Here is a 26,939-nt window from a genome sequence, read left to right as displayed (position 1 = left end):
ATTCCACTCCAATGCCCTTAAGAATGAAGAACTGGGAGGTTCTGGTGGTCCCAGTGAAACTCTTTGATGTCTCAATGTATACATGTGAGAAGGAAGGAACCTGACAGGTGCTGAGAGCCTACTATGGTGGGAACCATCATTGGTGGTGGAATAAGCCAGTTTTAGGGATGAGAACACTGGTACCCAGAGGATGCAGTAGCTAGACCAGGGTCCTAGGGATGACGTAACGAGAGACAGCCCTGCGAATGTTGGGATTGCTGGTTCAAAACTACATTTCCCAATGGCCATCCAAAATTAAAACCAAGTACAGCATCCTAAGGCAGTCAAGGACTCCTGTAAGTGACACAAGTATTCTTATATCGATTAGCTACTGAAAAACTGTGTTTGGACCTTGTAGGGGTATGGGTAGGAGCCATGAATGACAGGAGCTGTGGGGCACAGGGAGGGAACCAAAAGGGGTTGGGATTAACTTAGATATATTACACAGATATATTTACCAACAAAACCTGAATGGAATCGGGAGGCTGTTTTTTTTTTTTTTTGTTTTTTTTTGTTTTTTTCTGTGCTGAACTAACAAGCTATTAATCCCTAAATCAGTTTTCTCATTTAATTCTGTGGCTTTGTAAATGTATATTTTTGGAAATGTACCCAAGAGTAATAAATGTGAGAGGGCAAGACATCACTTGGCTGAAAGGTCAAAACAATTTCCATAACTTTACTTTCTCAGACAATCATACCACCTAAACAACAGCTCCTTGGCCTTTTACAAGCAGTGCTTAGCTCATTAACATTCATCCTATGGACTGAGAGAGAAATCAGAAATACGGCAGGGCTCAACTGATCTGGGCCCACGTGCAGCTAACAAAGCTGCACGAGGGAGTCCTCTCTGGGGTGGCTGCTTTCCAGACGCATTGGTACAGTCTCGTTCCCATCACAGATCTTTCTCTTATGTCTCTGGAACCCATGTGGCATTGCAAACCTTTTAAGAGAGGCTTCTTGTATACCACTGCGCCCTGCACGCCGTGAACTGGTAATGCTCTCTGGGAAGCTAAGTCACCTGCCAGAGGATAGAAGTTAGCAGCCCCCAAAGCTCCAGCGGACCCTCGCAAGTAACACGGCTGTATCCTTGGACTTGTTGGCAAAGGCAATGTTTGGGAGCAAAATGGTGTGGAGGTTTCTGGGGTACTGGTAACTGGGGTGGGAAAGCAGTCACTCGAGAAAGGCAGAAATACTCAGGATGAACAGGATGACCTTGAATGGGGACTGGCTGCTGGGCAAAGGCAAGAGCTCCTGGGCACCGTTCTACAGACTACAGCTTACACTAAATACAACAACTGGGTGACATATGTGGGCCTATTGTTTTTGGTGGCATACCACATAAACACAGAGCTGGCTGGTGAAGTTTATTAAAAACACAAAATACAGGGGCGCCTGGGTGGCGCAGTCGGTTAAGCGTCCGACTTCAGCCAGGTCACGATCTCGCGGTCCGTGAGTTCGAGCCCCGCGTCAGGCTCTGGGCTGATGGCTCAGAGCCTGGAGCCTGTTTCCGATTCTGTGTCTCCATCTCTCTCTGCCCCTCCCCCATTCATGCTCTGTCTCTCTCTGTCCCAAAAAATAAATAAACGTTGAAAAAAAAATTAAAAAAAAAAAACACAAAATACAAAAATAAATAAATAAATAAATAAATAAATAAATAAATAAACAAATAAACAAATAAAGGGGAAACACAGACAGCTGAAGACCTGCTTCCTTATATTTCACATTCAGAAACAGCACCACTTAATGGGGTTCCTGGTTAGGAAACCTCTTGTCATTCTTCCCCAAGAAACATTCTGGGCAAGACTAAATTTAAAGCCCCAAATCTGGGGGCGCCTGGGTGGCTCAGTTGGTTAAGCATCCGACTTCGGCTCAGGTCATGATCTCGTGGTCGGTGACTTTGAGCCCGCGTTGGGCTCTGGGCTGACAGCTCAGGGCCTGGAGCCTGTTTCAGATTCTGTGTCTTCCTCTCTCTCTGACCCTCCCCCGTTCATGCTCTGTGTCTCTCTGTCTCAAAAATAAATAAACATTAAAAAAAAAATTTTTAAAGCCCCAAATCTGGGCTGACATGTAGCATTTGCTTATAGGTTAATCTCTGATCTATGGAAGGACTACATTTTCCACGTGCTGCTGACTCCCGCCCATTAATTAAGAAGCAGGATGCCTACTGGCCTATGTGGAAGGTTTTTTAGTTTTTTGTTTTTTGTTTTTTTTCCCCTTGTGTAATTACAAGCAAACAGAGAGGGTATGTTTTTCCGCACAGTGCGCCAAAGGTCTTATGTGCTCAACTTCCATTAATAATAAAGGGAGTGTTGAAAATCTAATGCAGTTTTGCCTCTTTTCAGTACCACTGACTTTTAGTTAAATGCTTTTTTATGTTATTATGGCTGTTTCCCAGTTGCCTACTACTCACAGAAATTAGGAAGAACAAGCTAAGGATTTACGATACCTGGAACTCATATATATATATATATATATATATATATATTTTTTTTTTTTAATAACATACTAAACCATAGAAAATACACCTTCAACTTTGATAACTGATTTTCTATATATATATATATATATATATATATATATATATATTTTTTTTTTTTTTTTTTAATAACATACTAAACCATAGAAAATACACCTTCAACTTTGATAACCGATTTTCCCAATTTACTCCTCAGGTTTTTTGGAGAGACATCTACCATCTACTTATGGGGACAGCTGCCACAGTTACCTTAACAGCTAGCTGAAAAGGTAAACATTTATCTTGTTTGTATTATACAGAAAAAATGTCGTCCTCTGTTGACACATGCAGTATTTATAGGCATATTATCTGACTGTGGGGCAGCTGAACTACCTTCACACCCAGCCGACGAACCAAAGAGCGAGAGTCTGTGAGCCAAGACCTGTGCCCTTCTTTTGCCCTGAAAGAGGAACTCAGGTGTGCTCAACAGTTGGACTGGAAACCCTGGGATTCCACTGGTACCTCTGGAACTCAGGGATGCTACATTTTCCCAGGAAGATCCAGACTATAAAGTGAGTATGTCAAAATACCGAACAATCCAGATGGCTGACTGACTAGCCCAAAGCTCATCATTTATACTTTAATTATGTTCATAAATCAAATGTTATAACCCACCAAACCTATTCTGAGACAGACCCAGACTCCAAGATTTATTTTTAAGTAATGAGGTAAGGCCAAGTACGTTTTCTGGGTGATCACTTTACGCCTCGTTTGGTGTTCTAAGGCACAAGGCTACCAGCCAGACGACACTTTCTGCCCAAGTGCAATAACTACCCAGAAATGTATCGCACAGAATGGCCTAATGTCATTATAAAATGGAACTGCTATATAAAAATAAGAAAAATAGTTAGGTCTGTGCACTTATGGAACGTTAGAGTTATGGAGATGGCATCACCAACAGCCAATCAATTAGGTCGAGTGATCTGAGGTTTTCATAATACACTGTAATTTTTTAAAACCCTATAAAAGACATTTAGCAAGACTCTTACAGCAGGCAGGATTTGTTCATTAGTCAAAGTTGCACAGAGGGTTAAATACCAGGAGGCTTTAGGTCACACTACAGTAGCAACCAATTAAAAAAATAATATTAGAAAGACATTCCAATTTGATGAGGCTTTCTTTAAATGTGCTTTGCTCTCTCCATAAAGGGAAAAAAATATATAAAAGGAAACTCTTAAAGAGGTTAGAACGGCTTGCTGGCAGATTACAATTGATTTCATGCCAGTCTGACCTTGCACCACATTCTATGATCTTTCCAGAAGATGAAACTCGAGACTCTATAACCTGTATATCACTTTCTTATGTAAATGAAAAGTCATCGTCTCCTCTCTATATCACAACACCAATGTATTGGGTTTCGAAATTTATTAATTAAAAAAAAAAAGGGTACTCTGCAGTTTCCTTTTGCCTGGGAGGTCATCCTTCCCATGTACCAGTCAGGAGTAGAGCTGAGGCGGGAGGAAGACGCCCCTGATATCCCAGCACGAGACTTATTACCACGCGGGGCTCCCGACACTCTCTCCTGCTAAGAATTTCTACTTCAGGTGATGTGGGCATCCAATGTCCTTGGGCGCTCTGACTGCAACCAGGTCCCAGGGCTTGGGTGTAAATTTGCTCCTGCAACTACATTCAGGATACAGGCCCCTCATGGCCCTTCCTTAGCTTTCGTCCAATATTCTGAATATCCATCAGAGGGGGACTGAGGATGCCTGTGGAGCAAATGCGGATGGTTCCAGGGCCTAGCAGGGAGAGCTCAAGGGCAGTGAGGGCCCAGATGTATCAGAAGTTTGGGTCACCACCTGCGTGTTCGGCTGGGGAAGCACCAACCCAAGAGTCTTTGTCAATCATGGAGGATTACCGCAGTTTGGAGGAGCACGGCGATGCAAAGATTAACCTGAGATTTGGTGAGTATTAGGGGTTTTTTGAGCTCAAGGCGAGACTCGGCCCCCACGGTAGGGCTGCTTGGATGGCTGCAAGAGGGCGGCTTAGCCCTGAAGGAAGACAGCTTCTGGTAGCGTGAGGTGATCGGGCCTGGTTAGGGAACAGTCACAGCGAGCTTTCAGAGGACCTCCGCATCTTGCAAAAGGTTTGCTTTCTAATGTCATGATACGTTCATGAATAATTTTCACTGCCATTTATTTTGTCTGTTTGCAAAAGGTGAAGGACCTCCCGCTGCTACATCTGTAGTAGAATCGGGGCGCCGCAACTGCACCTGCGGAGGACAGAGCCATGGTCTGACAGAGCCAAACCTGGTGGGGGGCGGGACCGGAGAGCACGCGCCCCCCCCCCCCCCCCCCACCGCGGCAGGAATGCGGTTCCTTCCCGTTGCAACTTGCAAGTCGTTCTGTGGATACCGAAATTACTGTTTACCCAACAGAATCAAATTTTATTCGGCGACTTTGCGACAGAAGGTGGTTTCCAGAGCTTGTGAAGCGGGCTGCACACTCGCACAGTACTCCTCCCGGTCTTGGAGAAATCTTTAAAATTTTGGAAGTGAACCCTGAGCAAGAAAAGTCTTAGAGCATGATTTTCTCCCAAAGAAGGTCGGCTCCGTAAGAAGAAAAGTGTTCGTTCGCTCTTTTGTATCCCTGGTACCTAGTACGTTGCCAGTGCAGTAGGCATTCGATACTTGTTTACCAAGCTGATGGATGAATAAGAACGTGGAGAAATCTACCACGCAGCATGAACTCCTAGTCCAAGCTCTGCTACTCACTAAAAAGAGAAAATCAATTTGTGAATACATGCTAACCCTGTTACAAGATAAACTGGGCCCATTAAAATTTTTGAGGGCTTATGTTAGCATACGTTGATTCGAATAGGGCAACACCAAACTAAACATGCTCTAGCCACAGAGCCTAGGGAGAAGGTTTTTTACAGAGAAGACAGGGAAACAAAGCAAAGGACATTATCTGATTGTTCGTGGCTTAAGCAGTTGCCTTATTTGGGGAAAGCCTAGTTAGCGGTTCCTGAATGGTTGTGGCTTCAGTTTCATTTCTTTGGAGTATGGGGACTTTGGCTCTAGTTTAGGGTTGACCCCATAGGCTATCCAAGGCATTAGAGCCACCCCAGTCTTGTTTCATCACTTCGACAGCCCTCAGCACAAATTATTATTGTATTATTCTTTCGAAGGTCAATCCAGCTCCCCAAATGTGAGATTCAGCTCAGGTGTGCTGATTTGCTGCCTCCATTTCACTACACATATATTTAGCATTTCTGGCATAGCTCAAGCTGGTATCTTTTTTTTTTTTTTTTTTTTTTAAATTTTTTTTTTTTTTTTTTTAACATTTATTTATTTTTGGGACAGAGAGAGACAGAGCATGAACGGGGGAGGGGCAGAGAGAGAGAGGGAGACACAGAATCGGAAGCAGGCTCCAGGCTCTGAGCCATCAGCCCAGAGCCCGACGCGGGGCTCGAACTCACAAACCGTGAGATCGTGACCTGAGCTGAAGTCGGACGCTTAACCGACTGAGCCACCCAGGCGCCCCTCAAGCTGGTATCTTAAGGGAAATCATAAAGGATGCTGTTTGACCACTGGCTTTAGATTTTCAGAGTTTTAACTCCACAACCATTTATCCTTCCCCAGAATCGAAATTTGACCTTGAGTTAAAAACCATTAGGAGCACACATTAGATGACTACTTTCACTGTGTAAGTGTTCGATGCCCACAAGCCCCAGGGACACGTCTTCCCCCAAATACGTCAGGTCAGACAGAGAGATGGTGGAGGACAGTCCTTTGTAAGAGGCCTCTGTCTAACCGAGCGTGCCTTCAGAAGAAGGTAGGGGTGATGGCTTTCTTCCTTGAAGGATCATGTCATCCAAGTCTTGCTCATAATGCATTTGGCCTGACATTTACTCTTTTTTTTTTAACGTTGGTCCCTCAGCCTCCTGCCCCCTCTGGTGCCGCAGAACGCTCCGTGAACAAGCTACAGAGTTAATAATAACGGGAATTTGGCCCCGCCACCGCTCTGTGACAATGCAAAAAATGACAGCTTAAACATTCGTTTGAATCAGGGGGTCTCTGTGAGGAATAATAAATACCAGAATAACTTCCCTGAAACTCAATTCACTGCTTTAAAAAAAAAGAAAATAAAAGAAAGGGAGAGTGGGAGGAAGAAGGTATTCTGTTAAAAGAGGAGACTGGAGATCAGAGAGAAACCGGCCCAATCGGGAAATGCCAGCTATTAGGCCGTGAAGAATACAATCTGGGAACAGAAATGAGGGGGGGAGGATCGATACAGGAGCCGCTCTTGGAAACTATGTCTTATTCTCCACTCCGAGCAGGAAAGATTTTCCTATTTCCAGGTTTTTCTCCCTCCTTCACTGCAGGGCACTGTCGATACCAGAGAAACATTTATTTTGGCACAGATAAAGAACAGGTTTTGATCATCCCCTCAATGCCCAATTTTCCCCCAATCAAGGGAATGAAAGAAGGAATCTAGCCTTCCCTGGATCTTGGATGAACAGGAATATGGATTTACAAACTATCTGCCTATAGGGAGTCAATAAAACTCATTTTGAAAATGATGCCTACGTACCCGATGAACCATCAGATGATAATCAGAGGAGGGAAGTTATTCAAACATCCATTTCTATAGTCTTTGTTTTCATTCTCCCTTTCAAAACTCATCTCAATTTCTCTCTCTCTTCTTCTTCTTCTTCTTCTTTTTAAAATATGTACACACACAAAATCCTCACAAGATGAGGATTTTTGCAAAACATTTTAAAGAGCAAGGCTGTGATGGGAGAAAGCAAAGGACACACGGCAGCGATTCAAGAGCTGCGGATTCACCTCAGTCCAGAGCGAGGCTTTTCCCGCTTTGCACGGCAATCTGAATTCCATACCGAGGGTCACAGATCCTCTTTGAATTGCCAGCTTACGTCGCTATGTGTTGCCACCTTGATGCTATTTAAACAGTTTTCTTTTAACGCTCAGACAGTGAACTGTTCTCCTTTAAACAGGCTTTTATTTGACAAGAGTACGTTCCTGCAGATCTGAAGCTCCACTAACCGTGCCACAATTGTGCCACGCTCCGCTATAATCAACCGTGTTGTACATTTGAGCAACGCTACGTACGCAGACACGCGGAAGGAAAAAAAACGCGCAGAAAGAATTTAGGGTCATATAGCTCAGAACATTAAAAGGCAAAACTGTTCTCTGCCTCACATCTAAGGCAGGAGAGCTTTGAATGCCAGCTTCCGCGCATAATTATTTTCTGTTTTAAACATTTAACTGCGTGCTGCTGCTGTATCCTTGCTGAGGCTCACAATGAAAGCTACAAAACTAAGAGCCCTACTGTATGTTCGTCATTCCCGGCAACATTCCTATGAGAAAACCTTATTAATGAGCTTGCAAACGAGCACCCAACAGGGAAATGTCACAAACAAGAGTGGCTAATGCCCCAGAAAATCAAATAACTGAACACTTGGCTGATTGTGGTGCCTTTCATATTTATAATAAAAAAGAGGGGGGGGGCTTTAATTCACTAATTCTGAAGGGGTCAACACCTTGCTGAACAAAACAACTCATTTATTTATGTTCAGAAATCTCCAGATGATAAATTACATTGATGTTAATCACTTCAATGCATACTACACAATTAATATCTGTGCTCACCACAAACTTAAAGATTATTAAAAGTATGACAGCATACACATCTGGCTGATTTTTCACATAATTGGGCACACCAATTTCTCCTGGTACCACAAATAAGGGTCCTAACAAACAAACACTGCAAGACTCTGTGTTCAATTAATTAGGACTTAAATCCACAAGACGAAAGCGATTCCAAGTTGCAGCTCGAGCCTGGTCTTCTGTACAATATGGTAGCACTCTATCTCACCCCTCCACCTTTTCCCGCCATATTTAGGGTAAGCTATCTAGTGACATACAATGTAGGTGTTCATTATTTCCTTTTTTAAAAGTAATTTCTTTGTTTTTTTTTTTTTAAATTTTTTTTTTTCAACATTTATTTATTTTTTGGGGGACAGAGAGAGACAGAGCATGAACGGGGGAGGGGCAGAGAGAGAGGGAGACACAGAATCGGAAACAGGCTCCAGGCTCCGAGCCATCAGCCCAGAGCCCGACGCGGGGCTCGAACTCACGGACCGCGAGATCGTGACCTGGCTGAAGTCGGACGCTTAACCGACTGCGCCGCCCAGGCGCCCCTCTTTGTTTTTTTTTTAACGTTTATTTATTTTTGAGATAGAGAGAGAGCATGAACGGGTGAGGGTCAGAGAGAGAGGGAGACACAGAATCCGAAGCAGGCTCCAGGCTCTGAGCTGTCAGCACAGTGCTCGACGCGGGGCTTGAACCCACGGACCGCGAGATCATGACCTGAGCCGAAGTCGGACGCTTAACCGACTGAGCCACCCAGGCGCCCCTAAGAGTAATTTCTTAAAAGAACATAATTTATACAGAATTCAAATCCATTATCTGCCATTTAACCCTGTTCATATCCTGACTAATACCCATTTGTCTTTGATGAGGTAGAAAAGGTTTCCATAAGGCTTCATGTAACAAAATGGGTCAGGACTGAACCAAGTGGGTATATTTAATACCAACTCCATTAGGTCACATTTCCCCAGCAAGGTAGTCCTATTTACCCAGAAAACAGCAATGCTTAATCTGAGGTTCACGGACAAGCTCAGTATTTAATGGTAATAACCTAATGCTTATAACTGTTATCATCAGGAATTGTTTTAGGTAGCAAAGAAAAGGACATTAAAAAATAATAGCTATATATTTGCTGTGATGTTTATTAAACAAAATACATATAGCAAATAAAAATCCTAACTTGATAGATATTTTTACACAGGTCTTTGTTAGGGAAAAGTGATAGAGTGACTTAAAGGCAAAATCTTTATTATTATTATTATTATTATTTTTTTTTTATTATGTATTTGTTTATTTTTTCTTTTTTTAAATTTAACACTTATTTATTTTTGAGAGACAGAGAGAGAAAGAGCATGAGCAAGGGAGGGGCAGAGAGAGAGGGAGACACAGAAGCTGAAGCAGGCTCCAGGCTCTGAGCTGTCAGCACAGAGCCTGATGCAGGACTTGAACCCACGAACTGGGAGATCATGACCTGAGCCAAAGTCGGATGCTCAACCGACTGAGCCACCCAGGCGTCCCATTTTTTTATTAATTTTTTTTTTTTTAATTTTTTTTTTCAACGTTTTTATTTATTTTTGGGACAGAGAGAGACAGAGCATGAATGGGGGAGGGGCAGAGAGAGAGGGAGACACAGAATCGGAAACAGGCTCCAGGCTCTGAGCCATTTATTAATTTTTAAATGCTTATTTATTTTTTAGAGAGACAGCGAGCGAGTGCATGGGAGGGGCAAAGAGCGAGAGGGACAGAGTACCTGAAGCAGGCTCTGAGCAGTCAGCGCACAGCCTGACGCAGGGCTGGCATTCACAAACAGTGAGATCATGATCTGAGCCAAAGTCAGACGCTTAACCAACTGAGCCACGCAGTTGACCCTTAAAGACAAATTCTAAATGAGGTAAAGGCACAGATGACCGACCTGTGGATATGGGAAGAAAAGTGGTCCTCGAATCAATGAAGTTAGGATAAGTCTTTAGGATAAATGGACTCCTTAAATTGTAAGCAAAACGTGGTGAATATGTAATTTTGTTCCTCTTTTCCAGGTCTACGGGATTTTTATTTGTATCTGTTTATTTATTATTTATTATTTTAATGTTTATTTATTTTTGAGAGGGGGGAGGGGCAGAGAGAGAGGGAGACAGAGAATCCGAAGCAGGCTCCAGGCTCCGAGCTGTCAGCACAGAGCCCGACGCGGGGCTCGAACTCACAGACCGCGAGATCATGACCTGAGCTGAAGTTGGTCACTTAACCTACTGGGCTTCCCAGACGCCCCAAGGTTTATGGGACCTTTAAAGGGCTTTTAAGAAGGTTAAGAGCTGCTGACTTTAAGGGTTTGGGCCGATTGAAAAGTGAGGGTCTAATGTAACTCCTCATAGAAGATCTCAAATAATTCCACATGCATGCACACTGGCTGCTGAATCTCATGTACTTAAGTATCTCTTCTTTTCTCACTACCATCAAGACACGGGGCTGCCTGTCTGCAGAGAGAGATGGGGTTAAACCACCAAGTGTTGGCCAATGACTGACAGAGCTTTAGCGCCCAATGACTGAGTGCCTTAGGCATTTGAGGCAGGAGGCTTTTGCGCTATCGTACGGCTGCTGGTGTTCAGGAGAGGAAAGCTGGTAGGAAATGAGGTAGAGAATTCCAGGCGTGTTTGAAGGAGCTACTTAAGGAATTCCTAGCTGACTCTGCCAAGTAGTCAGTAATGCTCCAGGAATGGAGGGTAGTGAACTGTCAGGTGACTTTCTTGAGCACAGAGTCTTATTTAAGATGCCAAACCAGACTCTAAATTCCCATTCAGATTAATATAATGGTTGATAACTCTTAACCTTCTTTTATGCAAAAAGCCTTTCTCTTTATATACATTCTGTAAAGGGAAGTATCAACAGTAAAATGCCTGTGTGGTTCACTTTGGATAACAACAACAACAATAATAATAATAATAATAATAAACCCAGCCTCCTATACGAGGGTGCCATGTTAGAATTCACAAGTGATAGACAGGTGTGTCTTTGTTTTTGGAAGGCACTGGTCACTTCCCTCTGGTGGAGGGCCCGCGGTACTCTGTAAGACTTAAGTCAGTCAAATGGATTCAGAGAGGAAGCTCTATTCCTTTTCCTAGAAGGACAAACCTCTCTTGAATCTACAGGACACGGAAGACAAAGACACTCTGGGGACCCGGAAAGAGTTTAGGGGTGGGGACTGGGTGAACTTCTAGTCAGGTTTTACAAAGGAGTTAATGTATTATTAAAGCTAATGGGCCCCTACAAGGAAAGTTAATGGATATTAAGTTTGCTTAAATGAATTACATATTAACAAAGTCACAAGAAATCTACTATCTGCCAATTTAGATAATATCTGATCATTTCTGTTTTCCCATTATAGGGACATTACACCACAATAGTTTTAGTGATATGAAAATTATAAGCATGATGCCCATAATGAAGCTACATAATGAAGGAGATGAGATGAATTAACAAGAAAAACCTGCATTATGTAATGTTAAATTGAGCCCAACTCAGAGCAGGAAAAGGTTGAGAACGAGATCGGTGTCTTAGGAGCAACTTTTTATACCTTTTCCCAGCCCCTGTTTGGCTTGGGCAATTCAAACGTGTGATGGAGACCATAGTGGGCTGCTGAACGGTGGCCCCCAAAAGATAGGCCCAGGTCCTAACCCCGGAGCCTGCGAATGCGACCTTACTTGGAAAAAGAGGTCTTTGCGGATGTAATCAAGTTCAGGATTGTGAGATGGGACCATTCTGGATTAGCAGGGTGGGCACTAACTCCCACAGCAAGTGTCCTTACAAGAGACATGCAGAGAAGAGAAGGCTGTGTCGAGGCAATGCAAGAGACTGGAAAGAGGCAGCCACAGATCAGGGAATACTGGGGCCCCCAGAAACCAGAAAAGACAAGGAAGCCTTTTCTCCTGGAGCCTTTTGAGGGAGTGTGGCCCTGTCAACCGTTCGATTTTAGACACCTGCCCTCTAGAACCATGAGAAAATAAATTTGTTGTTCTAAGCCACCAAGTTTGTGGTAATTTATTAGAGTGGCTCTAGCAAATGAACGGACGGATTCACAGGTGGTAATGCTTTGCGTCTATCAGACCTCCCCCCCAGTCACTCCGTTTCCAACCAAACTCTTACAGCATTTCCATGATGTACATTCACATATCAAACTGCAAGTTTTTCACAGGCCTCTCAGTTATAGAAGCTCCCTGATTAAAAAAAAAAAAAAAAAAGTGAGAAGTTGGCTACTTGGTCGCAACTTTGCTGCAAGGATGGTTTTGTGCAGAAAACATTTTGGCGAGCGGAAGAGTCCAGAGAGAAAACAAGGGGAGCATCCTGAGTTCATCGGGCACAGTGAGGAGACAACCCCACTCACCACGATCTAGCTGCTATTGATGAAGCTACTGAGATGGTGGCACTGATCTCAAGGAGTTCCACTTTTAAACTCATTGCTACACTTTAAGCTGAAAAAGGAAGAGGATGTGCAATGGAAAACGACATGCTGATGCAGAATGGGAATAAAAGCCCCTCTATAAAAAAAAAAAAAAAGAAAGAAAATTCAGTACTTCTGATGGGGCCAAGAAAGTGGGAGGGATCACCTTAGGTTGTAAAGTTCACAAAGGAATGATTACAGTCAATATTCACAAAAGGCAATTAATTAAGTCATGTGGTAGAACAGATTGGGATCATCTTAAAGTTTTGCATTTGGGTTAAACGCAGTATTTTGAAAATCCTCACTGGCAGTCGATAACATGGCAGCGTTTCAGGAAAATAATCCTTTGATTATTTTACTACTAAGACAACAAGATATAAACTCTATACTATATAAAACATATGTATTCAATAAATGGCTTCTGAAATGTTTCTAGGCAACTGCTCCTCTGCGTTCTCGGTATAAAATACTCGGGTACCGCTGCGGTTCGAACCTGTGTATCCCGCCCTCCCCAAATCCGTCTGTCGAAGTCGCAATGCCCGCTGTTGAGGCTCTGAGGAGGCGGGGCCTTTGGGAGGCGCGTGCGCGCTCAGGTCCTGAGGGCGGAGCCTCACGCACGGGATCAGTGCCCTCGGACCTTGGAAAGCAGCCCCCAGAGAGGGCGCTAGCCGCTTCCGCCCCACTAGGACGCAGCGAGAAGGCGGTGGCTGAGAGCCAGGAAAAGGGCTTTCTCCTGAACAGAACCATGCTGGCTGGCCTTCATCTTGGACTTTCCGGCCTCCAGGGCTGTGAGAGAGAAATCACCGCTGCTTATAAGGCACGCCGTCTCTGGTACCTGGTTAAGGCAGCCCCGAGCGCACTGGCAGGTACTCACACTGTACTTCCAGGTACCGCTGCGTCTGCAAGTTTCCGGTCACGGCAGGGTGCTCTACCTGGCAGATCACTGGGACCCCATCATCCTCCTTGTGAACCTTCAGCATCAGCTGGCTCGTCACAGTGTACATGTCTGACCACTCCTCCACCTCCGATTTGCCTGGGGGACACAGGATACACCGAGACCTCAGTTGAGTGAATTTCTATCACCCTGATTTTATATATTCCCCACTGCTCGCCTGCCCCACCATCGCCATTTTAACAAAGGTGATGGAAGTCACCTGGGGCAGGGTAAGCTGTGGGTAGATCACGGATAAAATGATAACTTCCTACTTTTCAACCTTGCAGGATAGTAGGTAAGATGTATTGCAACCCCACATAATATATACTATTTTAATTTAACTGTATTACATATGCGTCTTCTAGCTTAAAACCTCCCACCAAAAGGCAGCTGAAAGTTGAACCACCGTGCCATCTGACTGCTGACGGCGTTTTGGAGGAGGAAAAGAGAAGCGCTTTTCACCCCTACAACCATCTGAACTTGAAACGTCTAGTAGGCTGTCGTGCGGTTTAAAAATTCCAGGACATCATCCAAATCTCCTAAGTAATTCAATCAGGAATAGAGATATAAACAAGCCCCTCTGCCCACCCCATCAGCAACAATTAGGAGGGAAAGTAACTAAATGGATTTACATAATTGAAATTGTAATTGAAATGTTTCAACTCTGAGACTTTTGGAAGACCACAGAAAATGTAGTGGCGGTGGGTAGAGCAAAGGCAGATACAGGCTTCGGGCCAGATGGGAGACATGTCCAAGAACACCCAGAAAAGGAGGGAGGAGGCTTCCGGATGGGATGAATAGGCCAGCGTGGCCCCTTTCCTGAACTCAGCACTCCCCGGGACATAGCGCACCATTAACTTTCTTTTAATGTTTTGTATTTATTGGTACACATTTAATGGCTCAATTCACTTAGAAAAGCAGAGGGGAAATGAGAAACTCCTTCCTTCCAAAACCATACCTAGGAAATAGGAGATTAAAACAGAGCAAGCTTTTTGAAACTTAAGCCGTTATATATAGATTTATCTCTTTCTAGATATAGATTTTTATATCCCCTTCCTAAAAGGGCTTATTCTTTTCTTCCTGGCACTCCTGATTTATTTAACAAGCACATACAGAGCACTTACCTTGCCCCAGATACCAGCTACAAGCTTTACAAACATTCACTCATTTCATCTTCCTAAGAATCCCATAAAATCTGTAATATTAATATCCCCATTTTAGCAGAAACTGCGGCACACAGCTAGCATTTCTGTCCAATGACCAGAGGAGGTTAGCCCCCGGGGACTACTTGGAAAGGGATAAGAATGCCGACATGTACCTACAACTCAGGATGACTGACACTTAAGGGTCAAATAGGGGACAGGCTGTGGCCACGGCGATGACGAAGGTGGCAGATGTTTGCAGGATCTGCCTGTGCTGCTGTCACAAACTGGGAACTTGGCAAAAGAACGGCTGGTGAAACGGGCAACTGAAGCACAGGTGCCATGAGAGAAGGGGGGCCTGCAGATTCACAGTGAAGATAAAATTCTTAGTCCACTTGGCAGAGCCGTCCCTGCAGGAAAGCACATGGTCCGTGAGCGGACAGTGCGGTAAGGCATGTTAGAATGACCTGGAGTTCAGCATGGAGGCTGTTAGACTGTTTTTTTTTTTAATGTGTAACATGAGAAATTGGGGTTCTGACCCACCCTGGGTCACAGGGTAAATGAGAACCTGAGTTCAGTGACCCCTCTAAAACCTCTTCCCGGTCTAAAGAGTTCTGGTGTATAAGTCTAGTTCTTTCTGGGCGTTGGAGTAAATATCCAGGAACACGTATCACCACAAACCCTCAAACCACATAAGGAGGATATGCATTAGATTCAATAAAGTGCCCTTAGGCTTTGGCTTCAGATGCATTTAGCAATTGATTATACACCACACTTATATGGATATTTTTGTTTTAGGGGCATGTTTTGCATTTATCTTGCATTTCCACAAAGGTAGATGCCCTTGCAGGAATCAGGTGCCCACTAACAGGGGCAGCCCGCGCCTCACCTTTTAGCTCCTTGTTCCCTTTGAACCACCTGATAGTCGTGGCTGGTTTGCTGGCCATGGCGGTGCAGTTGACTTCGATCTCCTCGCCTTCCACCGCGGTGTCTTTCTGGATATCGATCATCAGATTGCGTGGTGGGACTACAAATTAAACATGTGCGCTTTTTAAACACAGAATCCATTTCTGCACATGGCCTTCTTTTCATTAGAAACTAGCACCACTGCTATCAAAAAGAGGAGACAAATAACGGACGTTCCTGATGGGAATTTAAAACAAACCACTACCAGAGGGGAAAAAAGAAGTACAAAGCCATTATCAAACAAGGTGAATCATATCATGCACGAGTTGTGAGTTTAGAATGTCTCTCCTAAAGTCACCTTATAAAAAATGCCCATTCTCCCATTCCCCTAACTTTTCAATGACCAAGCTGTAACAATGTAGGTATCAGATGAGCTGTCAATCGGTTATTAGAAAATTGAACAGGAAGTAGATACAAACGTAAGATGAGTAAACTCTATTGAAATTATCATCCTTATCTGGAAGGATGTGAAAGGACTGCTTCTCCTTGAACTCAACCCTTGGATTTCAATCTTCATATAAAAGATTCCAAAGACAACCAGCTTTGGAATCAAAGACCTGGAGTCCCTTAAAACAATCACTCACCATAAATATACGTAGAAAAGTTGTGCCTTGGAACCAGTTGCATTCAGTTAAAAATATTCATAGACTCTGCCCCTCCCCCGTTCATGCTCTGTCTCTCTCTGTCCCAAAAATAAATAAACGTTGAAAAAAAAAATTAAAAAAAAAAAAAAAAAGGGGCGCCTGGGTGGCGCAGTCGGTTAAGCGTCCGACTTCAGCCAGGTCACGATCTCGCGGTCCGTGAGTTCGAGCCCCGCGTCGGGCTCTGGGCTGATGGCTCAGAGCCTGGAGCCTGTTTCCGATTCTGTGTCTCCCTCTCTCTCTGCCCCTCCCCCGTTCATGCTCTGTCTCTCTCTGTCCCAAAAATAAATAAACGTTGAAAAAAAAAAATTAAAAAAAAATAAAAAAAATAAAATAAAAAAAATAAATAAAAATATTCATAGAGCACCAGAATGCAATCATGACCTCCAATGGATGGCATGGTAAAAAAACACTGGCTATGAAGATGCAGTAATATAGGAAATGCCAGTTAATTTGCATTTTCCCACGTCATTTTCCCACATTCTGAAATCTCATGCTCCAGATTTTAGACAGCAGAGGTGAACAAGACTATTAAGTGCTTACAAGTCAACTTTATACATCAGAATTAAAGCCACTCTTTTTAAAACACACTAGAGCAGGGGCGCCTGGGTGGCGCAGTCGGTTAAGTGTCCGACTTCAGCCAGGTCACGATCTCGCGGTCCGTGAGTTTGAGCCCCGCGTCAGGCTCTGGGCTGATGGCTCGGAGCCTGGAGCCTGTTTCCGATTCTGTGTCTCCGTCTCTCTCTGCCCCTCCCCCGTTCATGCTCTGTCTCTCTCTGTCCCAAAAATAAATAAAAACGTGGAAAAAAAAAAAAAAAAAAAACCACACTAGAGCATATGGAATAAGATGGTCAGGATAAAATATTTTAGGGCTACAATGCTGAATATCAAATCCAGAGTATGTAAGATGATGGGGATGGTGAAGAAAGTACGTTATCTTGGATGGAGCTGAGTTGGCAGTGAAACTTTGCATAAGGTGCAACCTTACCTCAAGACTGAGCTTCTTGAAATAAAAATCAGTAAGAATACTGAATTCAGGAGACTGAATCTAAGACTATGTGCCCTGACCACCATGAATAAGCAAAGACAGTTCTGAGACTTATGATTAATAAGTTTCTCAACTCAGAAGAGAAACAAGAAATTAAATATGCATAAACATGCCATCCCGATGATCAAGTTGAATAATAAATCTCTGATACCGCTTCAATAAATTATGGGATTAAACCACGTATTTGGGATTTCCAACTGTTCCAGCCCAATGTAAAATTCTGTGTACGGGAAGACTTTTACACTGAACTGAAGCCCTTAAAATTCCTACCGAGAATGACAGAAAAGGGAACAGACATGTTGCGTATGTTTCTCAGCAAGACAGTGTGTAGGGGGTGTGTGTGGAGGGGTAACTATTAGAGCAAAACCAGGCCTCTTCTTTGTTCCCCGTGTAAAAGGAAAAGAACACATTTGCTCAACTGGATGTGTTGCCCAAGTGATATGGCCCAAGTGGGTAGTTAAACGTGGCCAAAAACTACCCTTGCTTACGTTAATAAATAAATAAATACATAAATACATAAATAAATAAATAATAAGCAGAAAGAGAGAGAGTCTAACATCCAATGTGGAATTGCACATCTGCCAGCATTTTAAGAGACACAGAAAACCAGTTACAAAAGTAAATGGGACGACTTCAGCTAGCTATTTCCTTAACAGAGATATTCTTGCCAGATGACAATCAGGACAGTTATGGATTTTCATCACGCACCTAGATGGTTGATAGAGAATACACAGAGAGACTGGATGTTTAGGACCAACAAATACTATCCAATTCTAAGTGCAGTATCATAGGGATATTGAAACAAAATGCTATTGTTAGAGCAAATGTCAGAGGAGAAGGCTGCCCAAGCCTAGAGAAAATAAGATCTTGGTGAGCTAGGAGGAACAAAAGTAAGAGGCGCTAAGATAAAACGCCAAAGAGTAAAAGACGCGGGAATGTCCCCCTACAGATGGAGGACTCAAAGTCGAATGAGAATTCTTGTCAAGGTTCAGACAAAACTAAAAGTGATTTCTGATGTTGCCATACGCGATGATTCCCAATGAGAAACGTAACTGAAGAGATATTCCTCAGTTTAAGGAAATTCAAACTGAGTAGCGGAGACTCAAGGAAAGCGGTTCTCTTCGGCCATGACAAAGAGGGCAGATAGATAGCGTTCTCTTTCCTAGAAGTTACTACAGAATGGAGTCAGCTGCATTCCAGCTTGTGTGCACAACTTTGTGGAGGAAACCCTTAAGGCTCGCTCTGTGGTAACCTGGGGATCTTGATGGGAAGAGACCCAGGAGTAGTTAAAAAGGCTGCGGCACGTACTGCTGTCAAGTCTCAATGACACCCAGCCTCCAACACAGGCTTTGTCGGGTATTTGCTTTCTGTGTGTTCCTGAGTATCTTTCCTCCACACTCTCCTTGTTCATGCTGAGCCTGAAGATGGCTTTAGCTCCCCTCATCACAGGCTTCTCCTAACCGTCACTAGGTGTTCTTCAGCGGTATTCTCTCTGCAAGATGGAGACGGTCATGGAGACGATGGCGTGCTCTTTCCACATTACCAGTAATGTCTGCTGGTTCAAAAGAAGGAGCTGGAAAAGGTCAGGTATAAATGAGGCCAGAGGAATACTTACCAATGCCTCTTAGATTTTCTTTGGAGGTTGAGAGTCTGACCGGCAGCAAAGAGACCCTCATCTGGATTACTAGTGTTTGACATGGTCCCTGCTAACTCTTCCTCTTCCGCAGCAGATATACCGTGAAGTTCCCTAACCCTTCAGGGTGATGCAGCGCTGTCTCCTAGGGTTATCTTCCTGAAGAGCTAACGTCACCTAACTTTGTGGCTAAGGTACACATATGGAAAATTTCCCAAGTCTGGGAAAACAGGACCAGTGCAGAAGAATAAAGGACTCGTTTAGCGTGGAGAAGAGCATCCTGAGAGAGTGGAGTGATTTTTTTTTTTCCAAGTCCACAATGTTCTTAAGATTGTGGCCAGGATTTCTGACTTTACAAATATGAGAAGAAGAAAACAGTCAAGTACAGTGGGAGTCGTGTGGTTTACAAACATAAAATCAAATATGATCATGTGAGTCCTAATGGTTTATTGATATCAGTAATAGAGGCGACTTCTCTCTGATTTTTTTTTTTTCAAAAGCAAGAAAGCTTTGGAAAATATAAATGAGGCAATTTAAGGGTTTCTGAAAAAATGGTGCAGGGCAAGAAAAACTTAAAGTTTATTTTGGTCTGTTAATTGTCCCCTGTTCTCCCTTTAACTCCATAACGTCTACTCTAATACAAAAGTGGTTAGTAAAGTATAAAAATCCATTTATACGAAAAATGAATTAAAACTGCTACTAACCAGAGAATACACTTATACATGCTCTGCTAAACAGACACATTTAGTAAAAACTGCCTGCAGCCATTAATGAAAATAACCAAAGATGTATGTAAGGAGGTGCATACAGATGAAAACCTGAATGAAAATCACAGAAGGGAAATACTAGAAAATAGCAAAGAAATGTCAAGGTTCTTCTTAGCTAACCTCAAATCTATAAGAGTGCTCATTATAAACATCAACGCCTACAACATTAAAAAAAAAAATCCGCAATATCAAGATGAGTCACACGTTAATTACAACAAAAGAGGAGTCTTAAAGCTGAGCAGTATGTGAAATCTCACTCCCAAACCCTTTTAAATAATTAGGTTCTTCTGTTCCTGGAATCTTAAGAGTGAACACTAATCTTAAAAGGACAGGACTGTAATAATATTAGCTACTATTATCAGTAACTATAGTTATCTTAAAGCGGCGTATTCTATTTCTCGGGCCACTGTTTCCCTGAATACTGGTATAAAGAGAGTCCTGTACTACGAAAGGAACCAACTCACACAAGTGTAAGAAGTGAGTGGATATCCTACAAGGCACCCAAATGCACGCAGAGTATCATTGGAGGGTTTTCAGTTTTTACACGGATAACATAAATACGCATCATAGTACCCAACAAATAACCACCTCTGAGCTCTTAGAATTATGCTGAAGGTTTTCCTGAATGCTTCCAACAACTAATAGGCACATGCACTAAAAGCAGTGTCTTCCACTCAACGAGAAGGTAGACAGCCGTGTGAGTACCTATATGGAGTCCTTTTCAGAGAAGCATGGATAGAAACAAAGACGCTAATAGATCACTCTTCATTCATTCGAGTATCTGAAAATTCTCAACCTTAGAAAAAAGGTTTGAATAGATGAGTACCAGTGAAAATTGTCAGATTTTGGAATATGAAAGACTCAAACACTGATGACAACAATTTCACTCCGTCAAAGAATCCTACAGTCAATTCAATGGTAAGAATATTAAATGAACACATAATATCTGCAGCGAGAGCATCAACTAGTGTTACTTTCAAGTATGTTTAAGTTAATGCTTCCACACAATATAAGCAGGAACCTATTACCTCTAGAATAATCAGACCTCCAGAAGGATTATAGGCATAAATGCCTCTCAAAAGTCTAGTGCCGTTGTGCTGACTCCCAACCACTGGGCATATTCAGTCTAATGGGCCCGATCCAGTGGGTCTGAGAACAAATGTACCAGATACTGGAAACTGACAGGCAGTCACTGCTTGCCTGTGGCCAGCTATGCTCCTGAAAACAAAAGATGTGCACCTTTGGGGAAAAATCTTGAAACGGCAGCATTTGGGATTTTATTAAGAACAACCTAGGCCAGAAGGCACAAAGGATGTGAGCCAGAACAGTGGGGTCTGTTTCAAGGTCTGTGATTCTAGATTCTTACCCGTGTGCTTTGTGAGTGGGGCAAGATGGCTAGTCTGTTATTATCATTTCTCTCTGTGAGATAGTTGTGTTTAAAGGTATACGTAGAAAAATATCCTGAAAACTCAAAATGCTGCCAGTTCATTCCCTTCTGTTGCTGTTACTCTTGTGGAAAGGCCAGAAACGATGACGGGTCGATGGGCGGATGGTCAGTTTGGGGTCTGTGCAGCCAATGACTTACTCCAAACAGCCAACAGTGTTTTCAAATACTTCTGAACAATGAGGTGGACAGAAAACTTCCAGTGCATGTATGTGATTTTGCACAATACCAAACCAGTCATCCTTCCATGCTTATTTCTACAGGTCTCATACGGGTTAAGGCTAGAATTAAAGACAGACATGTACCTCTGAAAGCCGTTAAAGCCATGTACCGTTAAACACAGACCACGTTAGAAACTGCATGACCTGACATGAAACGTGACTTCCTGAAATCAGTGTTCCTCTTACCGAGAACATGTATGTAAGTGCTAGGAACATGTTTCAGTTTAATGGATAAAAAAAAAATGTATTTTCCCTTCTACAGCTGTGTTTAAACAAAGTAACGGGGCAGCAGCTCCACACGTAAATCCATAAATACATATATGTTCACACACACCAAGCAAAAACGTCCTTCATGTTTATCTTTCCTTCTAATCTTCATATCATTACACCGAAAACCTGCACTCTGCCGCCTCAAATAGACTTTGATTCATGATCTTTCTGAAGGTGTAAATCAGAGATCTTGCCTCATGTTAGAGCGAACGTCCTTGAAAACTCAGTTTCAAAAATCCACATCAGCTGGTATTATGCCCTGGTATACAGCTTTGTCTAAAAAAGGTGACTAACTCAGGCCATCTTCAACACAGGGATATCTGCTGACTGTATCAAAATATAAATACGGAAACGTAGCTACTGGGAATTTCCAGAAAGTCACAATCTGGTGATCATAACTGAAGACATTCAACTCACTAGAGGTGTTCTTAGCAGCCTGTCAACAGTCCTTGCTTATTATCAGCCTTCTCTCCCTAGAAACTCTTAATTCTTTTATGTCCAACGGTTGCAATTTGTGGCAAAGTGTGTGTTCATGGGGTATGATTTTTACAGCATAATCTAGAGCATAAGCAATACACAAGGCAGTGAGGAAAGCCAAAGATAAGGAGATCAACAATACTAAATGAGATGTAAGTCAGAAGAAAGAATCATTAAGCGGGTTTTATAACCGCGCTCTGCCACGGGGTAGAGATGTGGCAGCCCATCTCCTCCTTCCCTGAACAGAAGAAAAAAAAAATCCCGGTAGTTAGAAGCAACGACATTTCATGTGGTGAGTGACTCATCAGAGGGCTCTAAATTCTCTTGATCTTTGCTTCTGAAGCTTGAGGGTTCAAGCCCAAGAACACATGGAATCTATAAAGACCGCTGATTGCCATTCCTTAGAGTGTTTGGTAAAAGAGGCTATTTTTTAAAGTCAGCAAGATGGGTGGTGATTCTTCCTAAAACAGGCTTGAACAGCAACAACATTAACCATTAACCTTTTCCTTGTTGCTGGAAGCCATCGGTAGTAAGGACCACCCCACTCCGTTTCCCGGGACGCGCCCCACGCGTCTCTTACCCAGCACTGTGATTGTGGTGTAACTTTCCTGGGGAGGGTCAGTGTAGAGCTGGCAAAAGTATCTCCCTTCATCCGAAATCGAGACATTTGTCAGCGACACTTTGAGTTCACTGCTAGAAAAATTCAGCAACTGAAACCTGCTGTCCTTCAGAGCTGCGAGACAAAACACAGAGGCAGTGATTAGGAGGAAGCGGACGGACCATCCATTTTCCTTACCTCGGGGAGGAGGAAGTCAGGTGACTGGAAAGGCCGCTACAGAGTAGAAAAATCGAGTCAGTCTTTGTGCACCTGTTGGGTACTTCTTCATGCTTCCTGAATTACTGTTTTGGGCTTCAACCATAACTGCACGTAGACAAATAACCTTGTCCGAAAGGAAAGTGACACACATGGGGCCTGTGGGTGTAAGAGCACACGCAAACACACGGACGTGCGGGCACGCGCCCACACCCACGCACACGCACACGTGCTCCTTGCTGTCAGTTTCAGCACGTGCTCATAAATCGTATCAGATTTTCCATTGGAGTTCGGCAAAATGAAAACAGAAGGAAGGGCAGGCTGTGAGGATCCTCTGGATGCCCAGGGACTAGGATGTACTCCCCTTGAAAAAGAGTGCTTCCAAATTATGAAACCCCCCAAAAATCATTATTAGTAATTTGAAAAACAACATGGAAGCAATTTAAAAACATTTTACAACAAAACAATCCCATTTGCATTTAACTTGGATGCATCTTTGTATCTGGTATGGTTGGAGGTGAAGCTTCCCGAAGCCCACGACCCAGGGCCTCCCAAAGCCTCAGGCCCCGCCTGCAGTTTTCCAGCTTCAGCTTCAGCTTCACAACAGCAAAACAGAGGAGGATAAAGTAGGAAATCAGAGTCACCACAAAAGTAACGTTTGTGGGCTTTTCATTCATTTCAAACATTCACCTTTAAAGTCCTTCTACTAATTTTGGCAAAGGCTAGATTCATTTATAATGACCAAAATTCACTTTAAGAATGATTGGCTCCTCTCCTTTGACCTTCCTTCACCCTCTTAGATGCTCCTTGGGTTTATCAACTCTTTCCACACTTCCTGAATGTTCTGGGGCGTTGGGGAGGAGGGGGACAAATAGATGGGAAGGGATGTTCCTCTACACGTGCTTTGATGAGGTACCAATGTTCTCAAAGAGCAGTTTTTTGAAAGACCTGACTCTTGGTCTTGCTAAGCTCAGACATCCATCTGAACCATTTCTAGGATATACAATTGAGTTTCAATGATTAGCTTCTGTGATATCATATTCGTAAGGTTCCAGCACATGGTAAACTCCATCTACCAGAGGCTATGGTGATAGGAGAGTTTGGTTTTGTCTCCATAGGCACAGATTGCTTTGGAAACTTCAATCTTCAAACCAAACAGATTACCCTTCAGAATGCTATATTTTCTTTGCCTTACCCTATTTGAGTTGTTGTGTCCGGGACTCAATTGCAATTCACCTTGAATTACTACAATCAATTCCTATTGCAAAGTAAGACCGCTTTACTTTTAAAGGGGACCATTCAAGGTTTCTATTAAGTAGAAAGATTATGATTGCATGTCTCTTCTTCCCTCTGAAGAATTGACTAAACTTTAAGCATCTAACATTAAATTTAGAAAAGGAGGCCTTGGCAATCTCTTTATCAAGACAACATGTAGGAAAAAAAAGTTGCCATCTAATACTATTGAGATGGAAACTTACGCCTGAAGTCCCTGAAATAAATGGTCTGTCTGTTGGGATTCAGCAGCTGGATCACAGAGTCGTCACTCTTATTGACTTGGCAGCTGATGGTCGCAACTTCTCCCTCGATCACTGTCACGTCTTTCGTAAACAAATTCTGTCCATCACCTTAAAAAAAAAAAAAAAAAAGGAGAAAAGAATTTCCATCGATTAAAATTTGGCTCATGGCTCAGTTAAAACGAGAAGCAAGAAGTGTGTTAGAAAATGGACTCCAGAAGCAACACTGGTGTGGCTCCCTCACTCATCCCAGAGAGATCCAGGGGCCAAATGCAACTAAGCCTGGAGTCAACGTGCTCTCAAAAGTGGGGATGCCAACGTTCCAGCTTCCGCTATGTTATACCAGTTAAGGAGTGTGTTGGAGAGGTACGGAAAGGTCAGAGAATTCACTTCTCTAAGAAGCTGCAGCTGTCACAAATGGAGTGGGGGAGAAACATATACTCAACCTCAGCTCACACGCCCTTGAGCTAAGCTCTTTGGTCGCCTCACAGAAAACTCAAGGGACCACTTAATAGAAGTAGGGGAGGAGGGCTCAGTAAATAACTTTCTCTTGTTAGTGGCTGTCGACATTCCCAAGGTGTAGGCAGGTCAGTTGTTTACTGAGTGGGAGTGAGGACCTACCCAGCTAGGACTCTCTGGAATCTCCATCAAATCCTGGGAGAGCTTAGAGTTTAGTCTGTTACTCTGCTCTCGGAAACTAACACCTTGCAGACTCACCGAAAGCCCCAGGCAGTCCCAAACCATGCCCCTTCTGCAGCTTGCCCATCTAGCCACTCAGAACATCTCTTTCAGAACACATCAAAAAGTTAAGGGTTATAGATCCACTGATACGGGCTTCTCTCCAGATCTGCTCTAGTTTGTTGCTTCTAAGATTAGTGACAGTGGCCAGCGTGCCTCATGAATGTCCCATAGGATCCACAGCACGGATAGGAGGAGAGCAGAATTCAATTCAATAGCAAAAGATGAAGCAACTGTTGAATGTCCAATTCTGCACCTGGAATAGCAGAAGATATAGAAATACAGGACCCCGTCCCAACCTTTCAGAGGCTGCAATGTGGGGGGGGGGGGGGGGGGGGGGCGGGGGCGGGAACGGATACCTAATCTTCACTTACGGAACAAAAAATGCAGAATAGGCAATGGGTATGTACAAAGGTCGGTCGGGAAGATTGCTTTTTGGCTGGATGATCTCAAGTAAATTATTTCAAGTCCCCGAGCCAGTGTCTCATCTGCAAAATGGGGACAGTAATTCAAAGCCCTCTCCCAGAGCCGTTGGAAGGATTGAGAAAGGTAATAAATATAAAGCGTTTAGCACTGTGTCTAGCTTCTTATAAAGCTGAATAAATGAGAGCTGCCCTCCTCATCACCATCATTTCTGTAGTTGTCAAATCCAAACATTTATTAGGCAATTCCACATGCTGGGGGGTAGTGTGCGTGCAAGAACGAAGGCTCACACTCCCTTCTCTCAAGCTCTCTAGGTAATTACAGATCAGGGTGGTTTATTCACTCCTCCCGCCAAAATACAAAACAAAACAAAACAAAACAACAACCCCAAAACAACTTTGTCACATTTAGAGACAAAGGTCAAAATAAATCCTATTGCAAAAGAGAGAGAGAGAGAGAGGGCGCGAGAGCGCACATAAGTAGAGATGCAATCGTTGTAAATGGAGGATATCCACCTGCTATCGTATTTCTGCTGAAGGATCCTTGTTTGCCAGGACACAGCGAGGAAGTGTGAGAAGGGTGTGAGATGGCATTAAGCCAAATCCACCTAGAAGCAGACCAGCCTCTGACAGAGGATTAGAAAGGAGAGGACTAGGGGTTAAGGACAAAATTATTAGAGCCGCAGATAAAACAAAAATTCTTGGTGCTCGAGGAGTAAACCGAATTAACCTAGGTGTGCGAACGCAGGCCCCCAGGGCTGGCAGTGAGCGGAGAGGGTAAATATTCCCTAGCTTGATCCAGCACTGAAAGCTTAGTGGGCTGAACAATGTTACAGAGTAACAACAAAAAGAAGACGTGATCAAAAAAACCAAAACCAAAACCACAAAGGAACGCTTATTTTTTCCTCTGTGGATTACTGGGACAGACACGGAATTCAGAAGCCAGCTGGAGGGAGCGGTGTAGTCCCAGATTTGAGAAAAGAACAAGGAAAAGGGAATTCCTGCCAATCAAGCAAGCTTTTCAAGGTGGCTTTACTGGCCCTGGAAAGAGTATGTACAGAAAGGACAACACGCTAATTTCCTCGGGGTAACCCAATCCAGTAAGAAAATTAAGGAGACGTGAAACAGCACAATTCCAAAGCTGGGTCGGTCTTAAGTCATGGGAGTTGCCTTGAGGAGATTAGAATACCAAATGGGGTCCACTGGGGTCTACTGGGCCATGGGCAGAGATTTCCTCTACCTAAAGAAATCTATTGCCAACATAAATAAGAATCTTCACTTTATAGGAGGAACCTAAAGAAAGGCTAG

General features: G+C 43.3%; 1 protein-coding gene across 7 annotated transcripts in view; it reads right to left on the bottom strand.

The window, feature by feature from the left end:
- CADM1 (cell adhesion molecule 1) overlaps nt 1-26,939 on the bottom strand; it is a 334,016-nt gene that overhangs the window by 44,557 nt on the left and 262,520 nt on the right. For all 7 annotated transcript variants that reach the window (XM_025928377.2, XM_025928378.2, XM_086679063.1 and 4 more), the window contains exons 2-5: nt 24,436-24,582; nt 22,724-22,876; nt 15,566-15,703; nt 13,475-13,633 (exon numbers count right to left, since the gene is read on the bottom strand). In XM_025928377.2, the coding sequence (XP_025784162.2) occupies nt 13,475-13,633; nt 15,566-15,703; nt 22,724-22,876; nt 24,436-24,582 (597 nt within the window). The remainder of the gene's footprint in view (nt 1-13,474; nt 13,634-15,565; nt 15,704-22,723; nt 22,877-24,435; nt 24,583-26,939) is intronic.

Source organism: Puma concolor, chromosome D1 (assembly GCF_028749965.1).
Source record: "Puma concolor isolate L17-30 chromosome D1, mPumCon1.1.hap2, whole genome shotgun sequence".
NCBI classification, from domain to species: domain Eukaryota; kingdom Metazoa; phylum Chordata; class Mammalia; order Carnivora; family Felidae; genus Puma; species Puma concolor.
This window is presented reverse-complemented; position numbering and strand designations above follow the sequence as displayed.